General features: G+C 50.0%; 1 protein-coding gene across 2 annotated transcripts in view; it reads right to left on the reverse strand.

Moving 5' to 3' along the window:
* The window catches only part of LOC146181961 (rho family-interacting cell polarization regulator 2-like), a 132,353-nt gene that overhangs the window by 61,883 nt on the left and 47,602 nt on the right, over positions 1-22,868 (reverse strand). Inside the window, exon 1 of one of the 2 annotated variants that reach the window (XM_084576954.1) lies at positions 21,924-22,208. The exons of the other annotated variant lie outside the window; for it this stretch is intronic. Coding sequence (XP_084433080.1) covers positions 21,924-22,002 — 79 coding nt within the window. The 5' untranslated portion in view covers positions 22,003-22,208. Of the gene's footprint in view, positions 1-21,923; positions 22,209-22,868 lie in introns of those variants that run through there. 2 annotated transcript variants of the gene reach the window in all.

Here is a 22,868-nt window from a genome sequence, read left to right on the forward strand (position 1 = left end):
GCTCGGCTGGCGCGCACTGTGGGCAGACAACAAAAAAGGAATGTAAGCGCGGTTACAAGGGAAACAAGGAGACCTAGCGCCATTCGGTGTATGGAGATTTGGATGCATAATCCTCTAATGGCGACTATGGAACAATCTCTTCAAACCAGTGCTAACCACCCGTTAATACTAGTGTCGGGAGATTTCAATGCGCGCCATATCAGCTGGGGGATACAAAACGAACTGTACCTAACGGCGCCCGGCTCTAGTCTTCTCCAAAACGAGGTCATAACCCTCGTAAATGATACACAATATAATGAGCGCGCATCGACAACAGTGCCAAAACAACAACAACACCGATCTCACAACCACGTATTATCACCCTGGGTGCCTGCGTCTGCAAGTCAGCATTCCCCATTTAGCAGGCAGATGTATAAACGCTCAGGGAGCACTAAAATGCGCTGCTTCTAGATTCTTGCTATAGTGAATAATTCTTGCCATGCATGCCTGCGCCGCGTCGTAGTCGCGTAGGCTTATTCTGCTTCGTTCTGCAGTTAATGCCATCACTGTCACAAACCGACCAATTGGAGCCTGCCTGGTGGAAAGACGGAATAGCGTCTTGCGGAAGGCGATCGCTTTATGCGCCACAGCTGAAAGATTGCTCGCCCCTGCCGACAAGGTGATACGCCTGTAAGCATTCAATGCATCTTGGATTGTTGGCAGTGATTTTTGTGCCTTGACTGCTAGATTAAACCATCTAACTTCATCGTGACTGAGCGCACTCACAATTCACAAATTCAGGGCACTTCCAGCAGTGCCCACCAGATGCCACCACAACAGCAGGCGTGACCACTAGCACTGTCCTGCGTGTCTTTCTCAACGCAAAGGCTGTCTCGTTAGCTGCACTTTCCGTGAACAGCCTGTGCAAACACGCAAACGAGGCTCCCGCGGGCCCCTTAATTCACGCACGACCCGCGCTCGCGGGAAAGAGAACGCGTTTGCTCCTCTCGGCGGGCGTAGCAGCGTCAACGTTAAGCCCCGGCACGTATGCGAGACGTGCCTGCCGCAAACGACGCTCTCTCCCTGGCTGGAAGAGGCTGGCCTAGGCAGGGAGACGCATGAACATCTGAACTATCTCACTAAAACGCAACAAACCACAGGGGAAAGGAGCCCAGAGTACCGTGCGGCACGGTGTTCACAACTTATGTGAAGTGAATTTGTCGCCTCGTGTTTCTTGTATTTTAGTGCCACGTTTTACTTTTAAGCAAAAGTCAGAAACAAAAACAAAATTAAGAATTAGTGCAAAAGAAAACTGCGAACGAGGGACAAACATGCCGGAAGAAACGGCCACGAGACAATGAAAGAAAGGAAAAAAAAAGAGAGAGAAGGGGAAAACCACAGCCACATGAGAGGGCAGGTTAAAAGAAAACACTTTGGTCACCCGTAGGAAGAAAGGAGCAGGAGAGAACAGCAGCAACATGCGTGAGGGCCATTGTTTTTGTCCTCCTCCGCGGAAAGCGAGCCGTGGGGCAAGGACGGCGCCAGACACAATGGACGCAGCGATATAGGCCTACGTGCCGGGTTACAAGAAGCTGAAACCTCCAGGGCGTATGCGTTGTACGATAACGGCCCTGGATTTTTCACTCTCTCCGGTACGGTAGCACGTAACGAGTGAGCCAAAGGGGCCTAAGCAATCTAGCATCGACACAGGAGAGTACTGGGACACTGTGACAGAGTAAATGAACACAGTTACGTTGGAGTGACCAAATAAGCAATTCATATCACCATAATCATGTTTATTTATTTATTTACCCTTAAACTCACTTAGTTTAGGGCGTTATATGGTGGTGACATAAGCAGCCGTGACAATTAATACAGCGGCCACTAACATTAACCATAAACACAAGGCACAGGGCTCATGTTACAACAACAATAATAATAAAAAAAATATGAGCCAAAATCAAGAAAGGCACAGCGGATCAAGAACAAGCAGTTGAAGCTGAGATAGCCGAAATCTATACAAATATTTTAACGCCGTTGGAACGTAGTTCTCCACCACCACAGTGATAAAGTAACCAGGAGCGATAAATCGGAGTATGAACGCAGCGTGTGGAAGTAATTCTACGATACACTGCAGGACTGAATTAAAATCGTATCAATATATACCTTAAGCAAAACGCGGCGGAAGCGTCAATCTTCTTTACGCTGTCTTGTTTCCATGCCTTTTATTTCAAGAGAAAACAAACAAGGCTCGCAATATTGAAATCCTGTGCGCAGTCTGACCGGTAGGAGTAACCCCGCGTTCTCAGTGACGTCGAGAGCGCTCTCAGAAAGCCGTTTCCGACGCAGGCACCGAGCAGTGTCTAGTTTATTTCTACTATCAGCGGCCAAGTCAACACGGGCTATAATGTTACACGCAGCCGTATAGTGTGACTGATATGAAGCGCGTATTACTACAAGGAGCTTTTCACGCGATAACCGCGCTCGGGTGTAGAGATCGTGAAGCGTACATGAGCTGGCAAAACGAGAGAACGAATGCGCGGCACGAAGTCATAAAACAATGCGTCGCCTGTTCGCAGAGCGCATACCTGCAGATTGAAAGGAACGCAGCAGGCGTTGAAGAGCCCAATCGTTTTCGGTTTCACACTGGACTCGAAGCAGGCCATTATGATGCTGACAGGTTCCCAAAAGTATACTGCTAAAACAATCGATGAATGATGAAGTCTATTCGATCGGAAGGGATCGGCCACTAGCTGAGGGATGAGCTTCTCATATCCTGCAGATTGCGCGTTGTGAGTTTCACATTACACTCGGAGCAGGCTGGCCTTACCGCCATATTTCGCAGCGGCATGTTGTATTGCGGTGCTTGGTAAGAGAGATTTAGCTTACTGTGATCCGCCACAGTGACCCTCTACCGTGCGTGGGCGAGGCGGACAAGCTCATTGGTCCCGACGTGGCAGGTCCATGTGCGGACATCCAGTATGTGGCTCCATCTATCCGCGTCGAGGGGGTTTCGGCATGCGCAGTGGAATGCGCGGTGGCGGATCACGGTAGCGGATCACGGTAAGCTAAAACTCTATTTAGCACACCGTGATCCGCTAGCGTGATCCGCCACCGCGCATTCCTGCGCATGCCCAGCATCCTTTGATGCCGATAGATGGCGCCACATACTTGATGTCGGCACATAAACCTGCCGCATTGGAGCCAATCAGCATGCGCGCCGCCTCGCCCACGAGCGGTAGAGGGTCACGGTGGCGGATCGCGGATCACGGTATGCTAAATCTCGTTAGACTGTCTAGTGTGCTAGGGTGGGCCACGTGAAATATGCGTAATTTTGTGCCTCCCTCGTGAAAAAGTTGTGTAATGCATGTAAGATGTTGTAGACCTGCTGTACACAGTTCCTGACAACTGGAAAAACCTTGCAGCAACAACTGAAAGAGCTGTGAAAGAAAAATCACCAACTTAGAGGAACGTTGGAGAGAGTTCTCGCAAGGCTATGTGCCACCGGGACAAGAAATTCATACAACTCGGACACAGCGGAAACGTGCTTCAGTCACGCTCAGCGGGCGGATGCAACACGTGCGGCCCGTATAGTTGTCGAGTCGTAAAATAACTGCAAATTAACGACCAAGCAGCTCCAGGCGACAAAGGCAGTTCTGCACAGGGCTAGGCATATGCGCAATTACAGAGCATCGTGAGATAAGAGCAAATTCGATATACAGCGCCCGGAAAAGTGCCTGCGGGATGATTTTCAAGCGGTATAACGAACGCGACACCGAATAAGATTCAAACCATCTTTACAGTGCTGCACAAAAAGTGCATGCAAGCGACGCAGGAACTCGGAGTCGTGAGTCTGCTTCTTCGCAGCGCGTTACAGGGATGTTGCGTTTATTTTCCCCAATTTAATAAAAAGGTGCGAGAGTACGGACCAAATTCGGGGCTGCAAATATATTGAGTGCCTGCGCATGAGTTATTTGCACACGATCGCGCCCGCACACATGCAGTTTTGTAGTGGCGGAAAAGAAATAACTAAAGACTGAGATAATCTTCGAAAGGGCTCGTAAACGTAGACGTTTGAAATTAAGCTGTGAAATTGTGCAAGATGAACTGTTTCATATAAGGGGCTAAATTTAAGGTAAAAAGGCGGCCGATTGAGCCCACTACGCGCGCACAGAAGCAGTAAAATGTTTAGCGCTTCCTCCGCTGCTGCTGAAGCCATCGCAACCCATACCAAATTTGGCCCACACCTCACCGCCACGAAAAAAAAAAAAAGAGGGGGGGACCGCGCCGTCTGCGTTGGCCAGCAGGACACGCATTAGTGACGTAACCACAACGTCAATTTTGCGTCACGTGATTGCGCGCCCAGCGCCTACAAAAACATATTTCCTATCTAGACGAACCGAGCGCCACGGCTCTAGCGTAGCTGCGGTTTAGTGACGTCATGGTTGCCACGTGACTAAGCAGAGGCGAGCATGCGGCGCCGCCGCCACCGCTGACGTCATAAATGTCACGCGATTTCTCCTCGGTTCAAGGTCAAACGCGGCTACGGAGAAGAGCAGTAAAAGCATTCGCTTTTAAGATAAGAAGTGCGTAGTTTTAAACGGAATTGTGTTTCCTTTGTTATTGCCGATACTTCATTATGAGACGAACAGGTAAGACCAAAGCTCCACTGCACAACCACTTGACATTGCCCACAAGCTCGCAACGCGCATACACCGACTAGAACACGTACGTCCCATGGGCGCGCACACGTCACGTGTTCACACGCGCAAAGGAAGACTACGTAACACAACGAATCATGTGCACAATCGCGGCATGCCAGGTGCACAGATCTGTTTACACAAAGATATGCATCTCTCAGAAGGGGACAAAAACCTCCCCCGGAAGCGACGCATCTGAATTGCTCGTGCACACACAGAGGAGGCGCCCTCGTCCGAGGGGGAACATGCAAACATTAAAAACGCAACAAAAAACGAGTGCAGCGCCCCGAGAAATAGCAGTATAACCAGGCGCCGCTCATTCGTTCGTCGTCTTTCCAAAGCCCATTCTAAATTCCACGCAGTGGTTGTGCGACCTCCATTGTGTGCGTAGTGCAACCATCAGCGCGGATCGAGTTCCTTCAACTCGGGTTCATGCACGTTCCTCAGCGTCTAGTACGACTCGCGGAAGCATCGATCATCCACTTTGCGCCGCCTCTAGCGGCGAGAACCCGCACACCGACACAATCGGCGGGAAAAAAAAGAGCGCAGCCCTACGCACCGCCGGCGCCTACGCACGTCAGATGCACCTACGGCGCCGCACGCGATCGCACGGAGCATTCCTGCGCACTCTCTCATCGCAGCGAGTGCGTATACTTACGTGTTTGGTGTAAAACAACAAGGAACGGGTATGCACAGTCTTTGTCAAAATTTCAGAGCCCAGAGGGATTGCTTTTAAGCCGTATATTGTGACTTTTAAAACACTCATGGAAGTCCTAGCCTTTGGAGAGGGTAAAACGAAATATCTTCTTGCCTTCAGCAAGTTTGGAAACCTGGGAATGAATTACGAGCCACATAGTATGTCTCAGAAGTAGACCCGCTGGGCTGTAAACTTTTGACAAAGGATGTACTTATTGTGTATGGTAAAAATGGGCGGACACCTGAACCGCACCGTACGGCAAGGGGCAGCGCCTCCACTACGGGATTTCATGCCGAAGTTACCCCAAACTGGGGTGCGGCGACTCCTTTTCGAGCTGCTACGCGTCAAAGAGCGGATTCCCAGAGAAGGGACAAACATAGCGCGGCGCGTCAGAGTCGGGTGGACGACCACCTGCCCACCTTAAGGTGTCCACGTCGCCCACTTTTCGTCGTGGTAGCGACGATGGCAGCGTACGAGTGCTGCTACAGATGACTCCGTTCGTATTCACCTCGTGTCAGGTTTCACGTAGAGATAAAGGGCTATCACCAGCTGCTCGCAACTGGCGGCGAACTTTATCGCAGCAATGCGTGACGCGTCCAACGCAATCGCTAGATTGCATACTCACAAGCGTCGGTCCTTGTCAAGGCTTCGCGAGCGTTATCAGAGCGCCCAAGCCAATGCACAACCACGCTTAGTGAAACGGCATCGCAGTGTTCTGCGTTCAGCAGAGGGTATGATGGTGAATGCCCCGAAGACAATCTTATATCCGTCTTTTACGTTTCTGTAAAGAGGATCAATTACTAACAGTTGCGTCTTGTTCCAAAAAATCTTCACGCAGGCCGCCATCATGATATCCAAGCCTTCTCTGGACAATTACAACGGGAGAACTCAACCCACCAACAGCAGAAGGCGCCAGGAGTTATTGCGATCACGAGCGGACGAAGAACGAACACAGCCGCCCGTGCTGTAACTCCAGACGTCCTTCCACGTAGCAAAACCGCGAGCTCGGGTCCGGTTTATTGCCTAATTTTCGATGTGCATGCCAGATGAGAAGCAACTGTGCAGTCAAAAATGAAACCAACAAACAAGAAGAAAAGCTGGCTGTAGTTTATCTCTGGTTAGCCTATAGTTGATTGCGAAAGCAATGGCGGAAGCTCCTTTTGCCTGATACAATTATTCCCCTGTCACGCCCTATCAGTGTAAGGTGCTACATTATTGGAGACACTTAAGCTCATCCTTTAAGGGTATGATGCGAGAGCGTAAGCTACCAGCCCACCAGGCCATTCATACCCACTGGCTACCGGCTACGCGACGAGGCGAAACCTGGCGTAATGTTGCTTTCTCAACAAAAACAATGCCATCAGTTTCCCTGTGTCTGCGCGCTTGCAGCGGCCTTCGCAGCAAAGATAAATTAGGGTTCACTCGGCGCCTCACCCCTACTGTCCCGTCTGACCCCCCCCCCCCCCCCCCCCTTTTTTTTTTCCCTTATTCTTTTCACCCATGCATGAAAAAACACGCAATTGTTCTCTCCGAGCGCTTGCAGCCAACTGCACACCCTCATCATTTCCCCCCTTGGAAACTTACCCCATGTCTTTAAGAAAAAAAAAAAAGCAATAGCAGTGTACAGTTCAAATTCCTATATACGCAAACGGCGAAGGAAGAAAGCGAGCCCTCAACCTACTTTTGGTTTTGGCTGCAGCACGCACGAGGAAGAGCGCCGTATGCCAAAAGAACATGCGGTAATTACTCGCACAGCCGAAAGCAGCCGACCCGCCACGGCCACGCGAAGAATTACAGTAAATAGCGCGTATTACGGGAAAGCGACTTTACGACGCAAGAGACACTGTTGATGTTAAAAGGAGAGGGGGAAAAAAACATCCACGACTCTTCTTTCGAATGCCGGCCGGCTCGCTCCCTGGTGCCAGCATAGTAAATAGTTTCATTTATATGCCTTTCCTTTCCTGTGTACCAATTATTATTATTATTATTATTATTATTATTATTATTATTATTATTATTATTATTATTATTATTATTATTATTATTATTATTATTTAGATGTCGCAGGGATACACTTCAAAGGAGGCTGCTTCACATCAAGGATGTGGCATCGTTCTCAGTAACAACAATAATAATGCAACTCCGCAGAGACCTAGTGGTTGAGGCGATGATTTCTTCCAAATCGTTCCCTTGGGTGAAGGAGTCTCCTCCCACTCTGAAATTACACACTCACACGGGAGCCAGCAGTGCGCATGCGCACGGCGAGTTGAGGAACATGCCCCGGGTTCAGGAGGATTGGACTGAAACATGCACGTCCGGCCCGTTCGTACTTGCGACTCGCAGAGGATGCGCGACCGTTTCGGTTGAACAGAGACAGTTCCAGCACTGCTCAATTATCCAGTCCTGCGACTAGTTACTAGTTAGCTTTACACCTTCCTTTTCGTTGCGGTGAACAGATGATCGAGATTGACATCTCGTTCCGATATCGAGAAAAATTGGGGAAAGAAACCAGCGGGTCGGGTCGCCTTTGCGGTCGAACTGAGCGGCACCCGGTCGCATGCCCCTCGCAAGTGTGAATGTGCCCTTAGGCGGGTGGGTGCCTCGTGTATACGTGCACTGAGCCGAGTAACCCGGGCTCGAACCCGCACGCGGCGGTTGCGTTTCGATGGTGGCGCTGGTCCCGCAGTTAATTCGACACACTATCGAAAGTCGTGTTCATGACAAATAAGATAATGATGACCACTGCAGTGTCACATTATTCAGAAACCACCTCTGGCCCTATAGGTGCATTTTGTGGTACAGTGTCCAATTCCTCGATACTCACTATGCGGGATCCGAATTCCGCAGCCTGGAATAAGGGTGAAGAAAGGACACCCATCGAACTGTGCGCGCGATGGGTTTCTCCCCGCAGGAACAGCTGTTCAGCCGCGCCGAGGAATGCCGCGCGCACGTTGTGTGTGCACGCACACTCGGCAGGAGAATGGCAGGAAGAGGGAAAAAGAAAAAGAGGTGGAAAAGCGAAACTGCGCCGCCGGGCCACGCATGAGCGATATAGGCTTTCGCGAAGCATTTCCGCGCAGCGCACGACTCGACCACTGCAGAGAGCGATGGAGCCCGTTCGAAGCAACGTTACGAGGTTGGTTCGAAGCGGCGGCGGCGGCGCTGTAAGCGCATCCTGGGCGCGCCTATAACGAATGGGGGGGGGGGGGGGGGGGGGGGGGGTCAACTGCACTCAAAGCAGAACGCGGTTTCACACTACAGCTTCAGGCGATTCAATTTCTTTCTGCATTATGGCCGAGATATAGCCCTGACTACGGGCCTGACTATATGCTACTGCATCTGGGAGTGATGAGAGATAATGGAAGATAACGGACGCTGGGCGCGCCTATAACGGATGGAGGGGGGGGGGGGGGGTCAACTGCACTCAAAGCAGAACGCGGTTTCACACTACAGCTTCAGGCGATTCAATTTCTTTCTGCATTATGGCCGAGATATAGCCCTGACTACGGGCCTGACTATATGCTACTGCATCTGGGAGTGATGAGAGATAATGGAAGATAACGGACGCACGCTCACTGTTAACGAACCAAGGGCGTTCACACGCGGAGATAACTCGCCTGCCCCAGTGACGTCTGCTGCGCGCACTCGTTAGCAGGGAGACAAGCGAAGCAGCTGGAATATCAAAGGAAGACAACGAATTATAAATCTTACAGTGAGTCTATATTTAGGCCCTTGTGGCTATAGGGTTGTACACAGGGGAGGAAAATGGGTAAGTCTGACAAACTTCCCTCGGCCGTCACAAAACTGACTTCACAGCGGCCGCCATTCTATTGTCTGCAGAGCAGTGCGACTGTCAATTGGGGGGTGTAAGGCGAACGCCGCTTTCTGCCCCGGTCTGCATTGCTGAAGTACAGTGCTGAGGCTATGCACTGGAAAACAAAGTGGCGCCCGTGACGTCATGCATCTCAGGCACTCGACAGAAAAAAAAAAAAAAATACTTAGCCAGTGGCGAAGCCACTTGCTCCGCCACTGTTACAACGCGTGCTGTCCGTTTTATGTGGAAATGGAATTCAACACAACGACTGTTCCTATTCAGGCGCTAAATGTGTATTTTGAAACGGCTATTGCGCAACGTCGCCGAATTGCTGCACTGTATACCCTCGCTTCGTGTGTAGCGCCTGAAGAGCACACACACACACACACACACACACACACACACACACACACACACACACACACACACACACACACACACACACACACACACACACACACACACACACACACACACACACACACACACACACACACACACACACACACACACACACACACACACACACACACACATTAGCAATAGCTGTCTTCAAGAGTTCTTCTGCACCTCTCCGAGGTGCTCGTCAATTTTTTGACGGGCGACGTCGCCGACGTGTACATCACACCCACATTGAGACGAAGGACGACGTACTTAAGTAACACGACGAAACTTAACTTTATATAACAAGAGCACGATGTACAGAAAAGCTATTTACAACAGACAGAGAGACGACTATACTACAAGAGAGGCCGACTGCGAACTAAGCGCAACTTCGAATTGTGATTCTTGATGATGGATGGAAGAAATTTGTACAGCGTTTGCAACTGTTTCTTCAAGCTTGGAAGAATACCTTAGCTGCGCTGTATGGGTATGGGGAAGGGGGATTGAAGAAGTAGGTAGGGGGAGAATGATAACAAAAGATAAAGTCTGGGGACGTGGCAGTGGGGCACACGGTGTCACGGCACAAGGATTCACCAGCACACATGAACATGGTCCAGCTGATAAGCAACTACCGCTGATGGCACTTGCTGATGCAGGTTGCAGTGCGAGTTGTGACGGCAGTGGGGGGAGGGGGGCGATTTTCCAACTCCACGATCTGTCACGCTAACCGTAACACGAGCTCATAGCTCTATTTACCACTTCTAAGTCGGGGCCTGCCTGCTGCAGCAATCGTAGCTTCGCCGAGCCAGAACCCCCAATCGACGCGCGGCGCGCTCTCAAATAACCGCCGCCGAATATTCGAGACGCGGAGGAGGAGCGGGAACAGCTCAGCGCTGCCAAAGCTATGCTCCCCTCCTCCGGCTCGCTAGATAAGTCCGGAAATTTCTGGACGCCATGGGCTGCACGCGTGGCCTTCCCAAGGCCGCGAAGTGAGGAGGACCGGGCCCACGCGGTGGGATGGATGCGTGGGTCAGCGTGCCTTTTTGCCCGTGTCGACGGGGGACGAGGAGGACCAGCGCGGTGGCCGGGATTGCGCAATCGATCGCACCTCAGTCGGGAAGCCGATCGGTCCTTCCATCCGCGCCGCTTTCTCCGGCGTGCGCGCCGAAAATGGACCACCGCAGCCTGACAGTTCCGGTACCTAAACATACGCCCTCAGTGTTCAACTTGTGGCATCCCAGTGTATGCGGGCGAAAGAAGTGTGCTAGCCGCTTCCTTGAAGCGTTTGGACAAGAGGCCTTTGTCGGAGGAACTGCTGCTGGGCGCTTGGCAGGGCAAGGGGAAGGGTGTCCAGGCAGTGCGTGCTCTTTGCCGTTTTTTGTGCACCAGCGGGCTTGATTCGCGCTTGTGAGGCAAGCTACTGTGTCTGTATATACTATATTTCATATGCCTTCTCCCACATCGTCACTCATCATGATCTTCTTTCTTATCCCCTTCCCCAGTGCAGATTAGCAGGCCAGATTTGAATTATTCCGGTCAACCTCTCTGCCTTTTCGTTTCAATAAATCCATCTATCTATCTCAGTCCCAACACCCCCTGCCCACAGCTCAGTTAACGAGTCATCCGTTACCTGTTTACAGATGCAACGTCAGCGGGTGCACACAGGTTGAACGTCTTCGCACATAAATTTCCGCCTCAACTTCGAGCCGAGGCGCTCGACTGCCCACCCCAAAAGCGCACGGCGCACCCCTCGCGCGGCAGACAGCTCAGGATACTGCGACAACGAGGTGCCCACGCACACCGAGCTTCCGTTCAGCATCACGGCCACACACAAACGCCGCCCCAAAAAAGGTGGACAAATAAGAGCGCTTCCTCGAAGCGATAAGCGGGCAAAAACAAAGAAGGCAAAGACGAGTCCACGTGCGTGCCTTCACATTCCGCGAGGGTGTTTTCTCCAAGCCCGCGTCGCCCCCACTGCACGCCCGAATGCACAGACCACGTGGACCACCAAGCAGGCGTGCCCCGCCCACGAAACAGGACGCGAAACACGGCCTGCTCACTGTTGGCCAACCGTGGCATGGGCGCTCATTTTTCACAGCCAGTATATACGGAGCTAACACGACCAGGACGAACACTGGAAAACATCCTCGATCACCAAGACTGTTTGGCAGCTGAGAACAGAACCTCGTTCCTTCAAGTACTCTCCAACGCAGGTATACGCGGAGTCAGTTTCACATTTTTCGGTTTCAGAAGCCGTGCAAGCACGCACGCGTCTCCAGAAACGGCCGTCGATTCACGAAAAATACCAAACGCCAAAAAAAGCGTTCCTCCTCAACAGACAATCGAACACAATGGCGAGGTGGCTATAAACGCCTGCACGAAAAGATAGCACGGAACTCGCACGCGCGTTTTCTTGCTGTTGTGTCGACTCGACTGAGGATATGTTTTCCTCAGTTTTATGACTCTGAAACAAGGAAAACAATACCTGTTAGAAGCGTCTCATTATAATACTCAGCTTTTTAAGAAGCGATTATATGTAGCAGGAGCCGGTAAGGTAATATCCGAATATCCTTTACATCAGTGCAACACTGATGTAAAGGATGTTCGACAGCGATGACGACAAGGCGCGGCCCGGTGCAAAACACGAGACCCGAATAGCCTACCTACCCTCAGTCGAGTGGAAACTTTCTCTTACATTATCTACATTTCGCTTGCCATGGTTGCTGTATATAAAAGATTAACTGAACTTGGAACCACTAAAGGCAAAAAAGTGTCGCCGTAGTAGTGCCAGCCCAACAGGAGTGTTGACACTATGGACCAGTGTGGTGCCACTATACCACCAAGAAAGTTCGACCTCGTACTCCGTACTCAACTTTACACGCAGCACCAGCATAGTTTCAGCACTATTAAACATCTTCAAGCTGCCAGACCAGTACAACTGACTAGGTCATCAAAGATCACGTAATGTTTTACACAAAATTCCGCAGGTGAAGCGCTGTAGTAATAATGCCGACCTCGAAGCATGTTGAAAATACCGGCTTTAAGGGTTCGAAATCACAAAACTAGTACCAGGTACCAGCGGTTCACTTCGCCTTTGCTTCGTTCACTATCACGATTAGCAGATTGCCACCGTCTGAGTCAAAAACCTCTGTCAGGACTCTGGAAGTATAGGCAGCCTCGCTAGGAATTATCCGACTATACGCCGGTTACGGCTTTTACAACAAAGCACATTTTTAATCCTGCGATGCAGACAGCGACAGAACGGCCTAAAGTTCCCTTCAAAGATGAAATGTCAAGAACCATATTTTTGGCGAAAACTTTAGTGTTAATGAAGAGCTAGTGAATTTGCCATGTTATGAAATGTTTGGTTTTGAGGGCTGAATGTTCCAAAGAACCTAGAGGGGAACGTCGTAGTGGAGGGCTTCAGAAATTTCGACCACCCAGGGTTCTTTAACGTGTCCTTACATTGCAGTACACCGGCGCCTGCTGTGAATGAATGTTTAACAGAAACAAATCTGTGCAATCGAACTGATGCGCTTGCATTAAATAGCGAAATTTAGCCCCTCCAACGATAGTGGCGCAGCAGCAACGAGAGGTTAGAGCGTTTCAGTAAATCATCTATTCCGCATCAATAGCAGCTGACCCAGTTTGCATTGACAAATAAGTTAGGAAATAAGCCTCGTGTATAGTACCAGGGATAAAGGTAGATGGAGAATACCTCAGTAATCTGCGATTTTCTGATGACATTGCCTTGCTAAGTAACTCGGGGGATGAACTGCAAATAATGATTGATGACCTAGACAGAAAAAAGTAGAAAGGTAGGCTTGAAAATCAATATGCAGAAGACTAAGGTAATGTTCAACAGCCTCGGGAAGGAACAGCCGTTTACATTAGGTAGCGAAATACTGGAAGTTGTAGGCGAATATGTCTACTTAGGACAGGTAGTAAACACAGATCCGGACCATGAAAAGGAAATAACAAGAATAAGAGTGGGATGGAGCGCATTTGGCAAGCACTCACAGATTAAGACTAGCAGCTTACCGGTATCGCTCAAGAGGAAAGTATACAACAGCTGCATATTACCTATACTCACCTATGGGGCTGAAACGTGGAGGCTAACTAAGAGGGTTCTACTTAAGTTGAGGACAACTCAGAAGGCTATGGAACGAAAAATGGTAGGGGTAACATTCAGGGATTGGAAGCGTGCAGAGTGGGTCAGAGAAATAACTCAAGTTACTGACATTCTAGTGGAAATTAAGAAGAAGAAATGGACATGGGCAGGACATGTAGTGCGAAGAGAGGATAACCGATGGTCGCTGAGGGTAACAAACTGGATTCCAAGGGAAGGAAAGCGTAGCAGGGGGCGGCAGAAAGTTAGGTGGGCGGATGAGGTTAAGAAGTTCCCAGGGGTCAAGTGGATGAAGCTATCACAGAACCGGGTTAATTGGAGAAATATGGGAGAGGCCTTCGCCCTGCAGTGGGTAGTCAGGCTGATGATGATGATGATGATGATGACAGTACTAGGGCTGTGCCAATCTTGAGAGGAGCAGATTGAAGACCCCCAAGCAAAGTGTGCGTAACGCGTGACCGATATGCCGGTCTCCAGAAAGTTAAACGAGACCGGGAACATATGGCAGCCTCCGCCCCTCCGCTGTGCCCCTATAACCTGCCCTCCCCCAACTCGACCACCCCGAACGGCCGCTTTTAATGGAGCGCATCGGGGGAAAAACGGCATTGTCTTGGGCGGTGAAGCACAATGGAAATACGAGAGGAGGGAGCGGCCAGACAGACCGCAGCAGCCGTTCCGTCTCTATCATTCTCTCCACGAGCAGAGACTATGGGAGAAAGACAATGCCACGTGCATGTCATCATCCTCCAGCATCACCCGGGGGCCGTCCTTCTGAGACAGTCTTCATTAGTTGCATGCAGTGGTGCAGAGAGGCGGATAAAGGCCCGAATTCAGAAAAGAACTGCCGCTAGAAAGTTGGAGAGTTGAGCATACTTATTTGTAAAGTGTTTATTCAGTTTTAATTCGAACTGAATAAAAAGAAGCCCCTTACATAAGTCGAGAAAAAAAATGGTCGCTTCCATGACGCAAAAACGAGTAACTTAATACATAACCTCATCCAGAAGCCTTTGGAAGGTGTTTCCTTTATCTGTATCCGTTATTCCACTAGAGACACGTTCATTAAAATAGAGATGATTTACTACCTTTCCCCGGGCGATCCTATCATCCAGACATTTCTTTACCGGACGGGGGTTAATGCGTTCCTTCTGTACTCCGCTTGGCAAGACTGAACATAAAAGATGAAAGTTATACTAACAGGTGAAAGCCAATGACGTAGTTGATTCGTTTGGTTTACAAGGTTTAACTAAACTTGTACCTCAAAGAGGCTCAAATGTTATCAGGGACGCCGTAGTGGAGGGCTTCGGACAGTTACGACCACCTTGTGTTCTTTAACGTGCACTGACATCGCACAGCACCCGGACGCATTAGTCTCCACCAGAAAGAGGCCGCCGCGGACGTGATTTAATATCGCGCCCTTGGGTTCAGCGCATCGCAGCGGCGCGGATGTAGAGTTGCGCATCCGTCTAAAACGACTTTTTCGGGTCATTGTGACAGCTTCTCAGACACGGCACAAGTTGACCAAGTTTACAAATGAAAACAAGCGGCTTTATCTCTGCAAGGAGACGGTAACAGACCGCCTCAACGCTTGTAGAACTTTGCGCGGTTAGCACATCGGTTAGAGGGTCGTTCGCTGCAAGTGAAAAATAGTATTAGAGAGATTTAGCTTACCGTGATCCGCGATCCGCTACCGTGATCCGCCACCGCGCCTTCCTCTGCGCATGCCCAGATCCCCCTTGACGCCGACAGATGGCGCCACATACTTGATGTCGGCACATACACCTGCCGCGTTGGAACCAATCAGCTTGTGCGCCCTGCCCACGCGCGGTAGAGTGTCACGGTGGCGGATCGCGGATCACGGTAAGCTAAATCTATCTATCGACAAACATCGGCGCATCTATGACCCTCCAAATAATCCCCTCTTGCCCCGATACAATAACGCGGTAGCAAGAAAACCTGCAGCTTCCGCGAGTATTTCGGCGGAAGCGGCGTTCGGAAAAGTTTAAATAGAAAGTTTTAGCTTACCGTGATCCGCCACCGCGCGTTCCACTGCGCATGCCCAGATCCCCCTTGACGCCGATAGATGGCGCCACATACCGGATATCGGCACACAGACCTGCCACGTCGGGACTAATCAGCTTGAACGCCCCGCCCCGCCCACGCGGGGTAGAGAGTCACGGTGGCGGATCGCGGATCACGGTAAGCTAAATCTCTCTAATAACTGGACGTTCGGACAGCATCCCGACATCGTCAGGCCCAGTTTACTGCATGTACTGCATTTCAATCAAAGCACGCCGCTGCAACATACTTCGTCTCGTGGCGGGAGCTCGCCTCTTAATTGGCACCACTACGAACATACTGTATAATTGCCGAAGCAAACAATGGACAAGACACAAACGCCCCCTTTCTTTCCACGCTGTCTCCTGTCGACCGCAAACGCAGACGGCAAGAATGAAGACGACGACCGTGCTATTACACAGCGACGACAATGACCGGCTAGAATAAAAAAAAAAGAAAAAAGTCTTTTACGCGGCCATCAACCGTCTGACCCCTTGGCGCGAGGAAAACGACACCACATTCCGGCCTTTTATACTTCTCCCTAAAAGGCAGCAAGTACTGAGGATTGCGGGTGCAGCGAGGTGTATTCATCCGGCAGAAAGACAAACAGAAGGTCAAAGGGTGCCCACTTTGAAGACACGCGCCGCCAACGAATCCAGCCCCCTTTACCCTCTGTAAAGACTGTTGCGGCCCTTTGAAGTGGCGCTCCCGAACAAAATCTACCGCTGTCCCTGCTTGAGACGCCGGTTTTCTAAGTCGAAAGACCCATAACACTAGTGCTGATGGAGTCCTTTAAAATCCCCGGCTCTGTCTCCTTTTTCAAAGAACAACAATGTCTCCCGATTCATGTTTTCCAAGTCATCCCATCAGCAGCCGGTAATAAAATCTCTTTTCAGGTTGAGAACAAGGCAACGCTCAACACGATACGCAACACGACGAGAACGTTAGTGGCGGGGAATATATTGGGAACATTAAAAATGGTTGCAGCCCTCCTGAGGATAGTGGGATATACAAACAGGGCTAATGCGCTAGCGAATGCGAAACATATGTAGTGGAGCGGCAACGACGAATTGGCGGTGAGGCGTGCGCCGCTTCGCCGGACGCCGTCATCGTGCCCTTAAGTCGATGCGACATGGGAAAGCGCATCGCATTACTGCGCCAGGCAGGGCTTGATTGAGAGAGAAGTCAACTTTCTCCGTGCACGTAAATCAAATTTGAAAATTTACAACCTCGTGCCACCGTTGCTTTGAATATTCGACACCGCGTGCCGCCACTACAGCGCTAGAGATGATGCGCCACACGTAAACGTTGTCGCATTGCATTATCGAGAGGCGCCACGCAATGCGATGCGCTACTGTCGCCTTCATGTAAACGACAGCGTTTACATGCATCATCTCTAGTGCGGTGGTGGAGGCACGCGCAGTGTCGCATATTGAAAGCAACGGTGGCAGCAGGTTGTAAATTTTCCAGATCTCGTTTATTATTTATTTTATTTATGCCAGAGTAAGATGAAAGCTGTAATAAATAACAATAACAGCGTTTGAAGCGAAATTAAATACTTCGTCGCCTTTTTGGATTGTGAAACATTTATTTTGTCAGAAAAGGCGGAATGCAGATGGTCCGTGATAGGTGGTTATGAGTCCACGGCCGACAGCGACCCGAGTATAGTACATTCAATGACCCGGGTTTGAACTCCCATAGTCTGAGCTGACCAACACAGCCTCCCATTGCTCGAGAATATAGAATTTTTATTAAAGATTGCGGGGGCGGCTCCTCTTTACAATTCCACAATATGTGATCATATAAGTGGCTATTTCACCACATAATGTACATTCCGGGTCGTAATCGCCGGGATAGAATTTTGACAACAGATGAGTCATAAAGAATCGCGTCTGGAGTCACCTCCACGTGGTCTGCTGCTCCTTATCTAAGGCTTTGTTTGGAGGGGGGAATATCCTCCTTTCAAGCTTAAAGTGATTAGTAATTTCGTCGTTTATCCAAACCGAAGCCATTTAATGCCCCACGCTCTCTGGCGATGAACAACGCTTACTCTCTATAGCCTAACAGCTGTCCGGTTCCAGAAGCTATCTTAAAATGTGATGCGCGTTCTGTCGCCACAATTGTGTGGTGCGGGAATCTTCAGAGAAATGGAAGGCTTCGTTCGCCATTCGGTACCGACGAATTGGTGGTGAGGCGAAGGCCGTCATTTTGCCCTTATAAGGCGATGCGACCGGGTTAACCGGGTTTATTTACATGCACGGAGGAAGCCGACTTACTCCTCTTATTCCCGCCCTGCCTGGCGTATTAATGCGATGCGCCTGCCTAGCGCATTACTCCTGTTTACATGAATGCGACGAGATGCGCTGGTTGTCGCATTTATGTAAACGCGGCTTATACTGCGAACAATACGGGCCAAGGCACGGTAACAAATGCGCGTCTCCTTCCCCCTTCTGCCTAGCTTCCGCTGCAGCGCCACCGAATAAGCTGCCCGCAAAATTAACCGCAACAATCGCTCTTTTGATGTTGCATTTGCCTCTACGTTCCCGAGTTGTATCCGCTAATGAAGAGCCGAACACCAGGCAAACATCGGACTTTTATCTCTAAAGTTCTCGATTATGAATCGAAAAATCTGGATATAAGAAAGAATTAATCGAAGCCTCTTCAATGGCGAAAATGGAAAACAATGAAAGAAGATGAGCGCGGGCGCCTCATCTGCAAAACTGACGAAGAAAGAACAGTATACGTCTATCTGAAAGCAAAACCACCAAGAATTTATCCCCCGAACATGATTATAGAAAAGAAAATACTGTACTACTTTTTTTTTTCTGTTCCCACCCAGACCTTCCGAAACCACCATTGCCATTACAAACAGCTCAAAAGCGCCGTAAGGGCCGGAGCCTCGTATAGCTACGAAAGGTGCCACTGTTGCGCGGGATGATCTTGCCGCCCCTGGTTTTATGCCCCGCGGTTACCACGCTCTCCCAGCATTGTGAGTCACTGCACACCAAGGACAGGGATGCGTGCGCCTAATTGCGGCCACCTGATAAGCGGCGGCAGATAGCGGAACACATGCCGGAGAGAGACAGAAGGGCAACGAATGCGGCATCCGGGAGAAGGAGCGAGGGAACAGGCGAGGTTAGGCGCCACAGCGGGACCAGCAACGGAGAAGCATCTTCGGATGCGACACCAATAGAGAGTTTTAGCTTACCGTGATCCGCGGTCCGCTACCGTGATCCGCCACCGCGCGTTCCACTGAGCATGCCAACCCCCACGACGCGGATAGATGGCGCCACATACTGGATGTCCGCACATGGACCTGCCGCGTCGGGACTAATGAGCTTGTTCGCCCCGCCCACGCACGGTAGAGGGTCACCGTGGCGGATCGCGGTAAGCTAAAACTCTCTAATGTCCCGGCCTCAGCCGTCGCTGACCGCTTTACTTCACGGTGTTTACGGCCACACGAGCCATGTCGCAGATAGGAAACTATATGTAGCTTTTTTTTTTTTTCCGAGCCGCGATTCAGGGCCACTTACAAACGTCCCATGACCCGCGCAACGGGCACATTCGCGGCAGCTCAACTCCGTGCGTCGATATTCCTGCACTTCTCATGACGCAACTTGTAGTCGATGCTGCGCTCACCGCTATTGTGACGTCCGAACAGCCACCTGCGCGACAGTATCGTAGGGAGGTAGCCATCACCTGCGGCGATAGCAAGTGCTTTATATTATACATTTACGTCCGAAACAGTGATACTGCGACAGAAAATAAAGATGGTACGGTTTGGTACTGCCAGCATTCGGCAGCCGCCGGCATACGCCCTTGTCACATTTATTTATTTGTTTACTATCAGGGCCGTTGAGGCGTTACAGATAGGAGTGGCAACTATCTTATAAAAAATAAAAGATAACGACCACTTTGCTTTTACTGCGTAGAACAACCTTGTGCTCTGTGTTCACACTCGGTGTCGCAGAGTGTGGCCTTTATCATTTTTCTCCGTCGCGCAAATTGCGCCGAGATGTTTCTGGAATGATCGCAGCCACGGGCACGTCCGTTCCTACGCTTTCTTCATCTTAGTTGGCTATTTCATCTACATGTTCCTTCAACGGCTTTAAACACGATGAGTGAAACGGGTATTCGTATAGATCGACGACCGCTGAACACGATTGTTGCTATCACCGGCGGCGATTGCTTACTTCTTTCGCGGACGCAAGTCAGCCCAATAAAGAGTTCATTCTCTTTTTCATTTCTGCAGTGTCTGCATTGGTTTGGTTTGTGGGGTTTAACGTCCCAAAGCGACTCAGGCTATGAGAGAGGCCGTAGTGGAGGACTCCGGAAATTTCGATCACCTGGGGTTCTTTAACGTGCACTGACATCGCACAGCACACGGGCGCCTTGATTTTCGCCTCCATCGAAAAGCGCCGAGGCCAAGATTCGATCCCGCGTCCTTGGGCACAGTAGTCGAGCGCCGTAACCACTGCACCACCCCGGTGGGGCAGTGTCTGCATTATAGTCTATTCACTGTGTGTGGAAACATGCTGATTAAGTTTGTAACTTGCCATTTTATATGCATTTTTTTAACCCCACTCCTGCCAGCCCCAGCCAAGGTTGCAGTATATATAAGTGCAACACCAGTCTCTTCGTTTGCCATCTTTGGCAGTGGCATGATCACGTGGTATGGTACAATGAGATACGTGGGGAAGCGACTCCGGATACGGGGGATGCCTTAGGAGGGGACACCGGCCATTTCGACAACCTGGGGTTCTTGAACGTGCACTAACATCGCTGCTTTTCTTAGCGGCCGCCGGGATTCGATCCCGTTTCCTTGGGCTCACAGCAGTCCAACGCTGTAATCGCTGCGACGCGGAGCAAATAACGAGTAATAACAGAGCAGTTACGTGTTGGACTATACATCAAATGAAACGTTACAGGGTACCTAATCACAGTGCAGCATGCCCCTCGCCAACTCATTTCCACTGCAGGAATCCTCAACAGGGAAGCCATGTTTCGGATCAAAGCCATCGAAAGGTCCTATTCAATTCATTCAGGCTTCCAACGGCATTCCATTACACGTCGCGGAAGCTGTCTCCTAAATGTACCACAACGTGACGACTCGTTAACACCTCTGCAGTAACAAATTATATATATATATATATATATCTATATATATATATATATATATATATATATATATATATATATATATATATATATATATATATATATATATATATATATATATATATATATATATATTTTTTTTTTTTTTCAGGGTGAATTAGCGCATTTTACTACACGCCACCGAAAAAACCACGAGGAAGAGAGTCTACAAAGCGGGCGATGAGCATTCAGTAAAATAGACCACGTCGCGCACGGATAATCGATGTAACCTTGAAAAAGTACCACGAAAGTATACGGACTGTCAACCAGACGTACTCCAACGCATTAGATCGATGATAAACCACTCAAAAAAAAAAAAAAAAACAAAAAACGAAGTCTACAAATCCAAGAATCCATGCGGACGACGCATAGCTTCGGACGCGAACCAAGCGACAGAGGCCGCAAGACTGCCATCGTTACGGCCAGTTCGTAAGCAGATGATAACCGCAAACACAGTGCTACTACCCTAAAGGTTAGAGCGAACTAGCACTAAATCCATTTAAAAGCCAGCCTTTTTTTCTTTTAGCGAAAAACGGCCTACGCGGCAGGCAGACTTCTACTGAACAAAAGCTGTAGTGTAAACACACCTGAGTCGTAATCGGTCCTCGCACAGCGATTAGCTATATTCACCGCGCAAGCACGCGACCACAGAGCTTGACCGCCAGGTCGCGATAACTGTAACAGGGCGAAAAACTGCCCCAAGCATTCAAGCATAACTCAATGGTCACAAAGTGCTTGAAAATGCACGCATACATTTTTATCAGATTGGAAATTCCATCTACAGATGCCCGCAGGATTACCGCAGGCCCCAACGATTACGCATTCATTTGTACGCTGCATCGCCTTCGTAGTGGCACTGCTGCAAATAGAAATAGGACGCACAAACTCGCAGCACTGCAAGATCGCGTAATCATTTCAGCACCCTCGGCATAAAGCTCTGTGCCCATAGATGGGTGCACGCAATATACGAGACTGCTCCGAGAGAGAGAGAGAGGAATGCTGCTTTACCGACAAGCAAGACAGACTTCCATCTTCGCCCGAGGGGTTGATCCCACGCCGCTGGGAATCCGTAATCCCGTGACGTCATGCACACCAAAGACGATGACGGCGTTGTTATTACTCCGCAGGACACACGGCCACGTTTCGTTAACGATCACAGCTAACAAACGAACACACAGGTACGGCCTTCACAAAATTCCTCGGATGGTCTCGCTTTTACACCACGGGATGAAGCTCCCGTTTCCACCGCCGCCACCGCAAAAAAACGGCGCTTAACTGAGCGCGTGTCAAGGCGATCGAAACGCCGGGGAGAGGCGTGTCGAACACAAAAAAAGCGGAACTGTCGTCACAAGCGCTACCTGACGGAGCTGAAACAAACAACGGAGGAGAGACGCACTCGCCACCACCGTGCTCGCCATCATATCGCCGACGACGTGCACCGGCCGGCAAGAAGCCCAGCTAGATTAGATATCGGTCTCCTAATCGGTGGCTCCGAGGTCGGCGAGCAACTGTGCGCAGGTAGCCGTGATAACACGTTTTCTCGTCACAATAATTATCAGATGGTGACGGCAACGAGACGGCCAACAGCTAGGCGACGAGGCCAAGGTAATGGCTCGCTGGAGCGTTCAATTTAAACCCTACCGGGTCATCCGCTGAGAAAAAGTTTCACCACAGCGGAGACGTGTTAGAGCAGACATGGCTGCCGGAATTCTGCTGCGCATGCGCAAATGAAAGCCACGGTTGCGCCACCTCGGTAGAAATGTATCCGAAATATAAAATGAATACTTAGAGTACGGCCTCAGATGAGACCGAAGACCGGATCAGCCCCATTTTCAAATGACGTTCAAAGCAGAGCAACTACTATATACGGCAAGAAAATCGACGAACAGTAAACGGCAACAGTCTTTGCATAAAAAAAAGTACCGTTTTCTACTCAGAAAAAAAAAACAACAA

This window comes from Amblyomma maculatum, chromosome 8 (genome assembly GCF_055883805.1).
Source record: "Amblyomma maculatum isolate TAMU_Amacu chromosome 8, ASM5588380v1, whole genome shotgun sequence".
NCBI lineage: Eukaryota > Metazoa > Arthropoda > Arachnida > Ixodida > Ixodidae > Amblyomma > Amblyomma maculatum.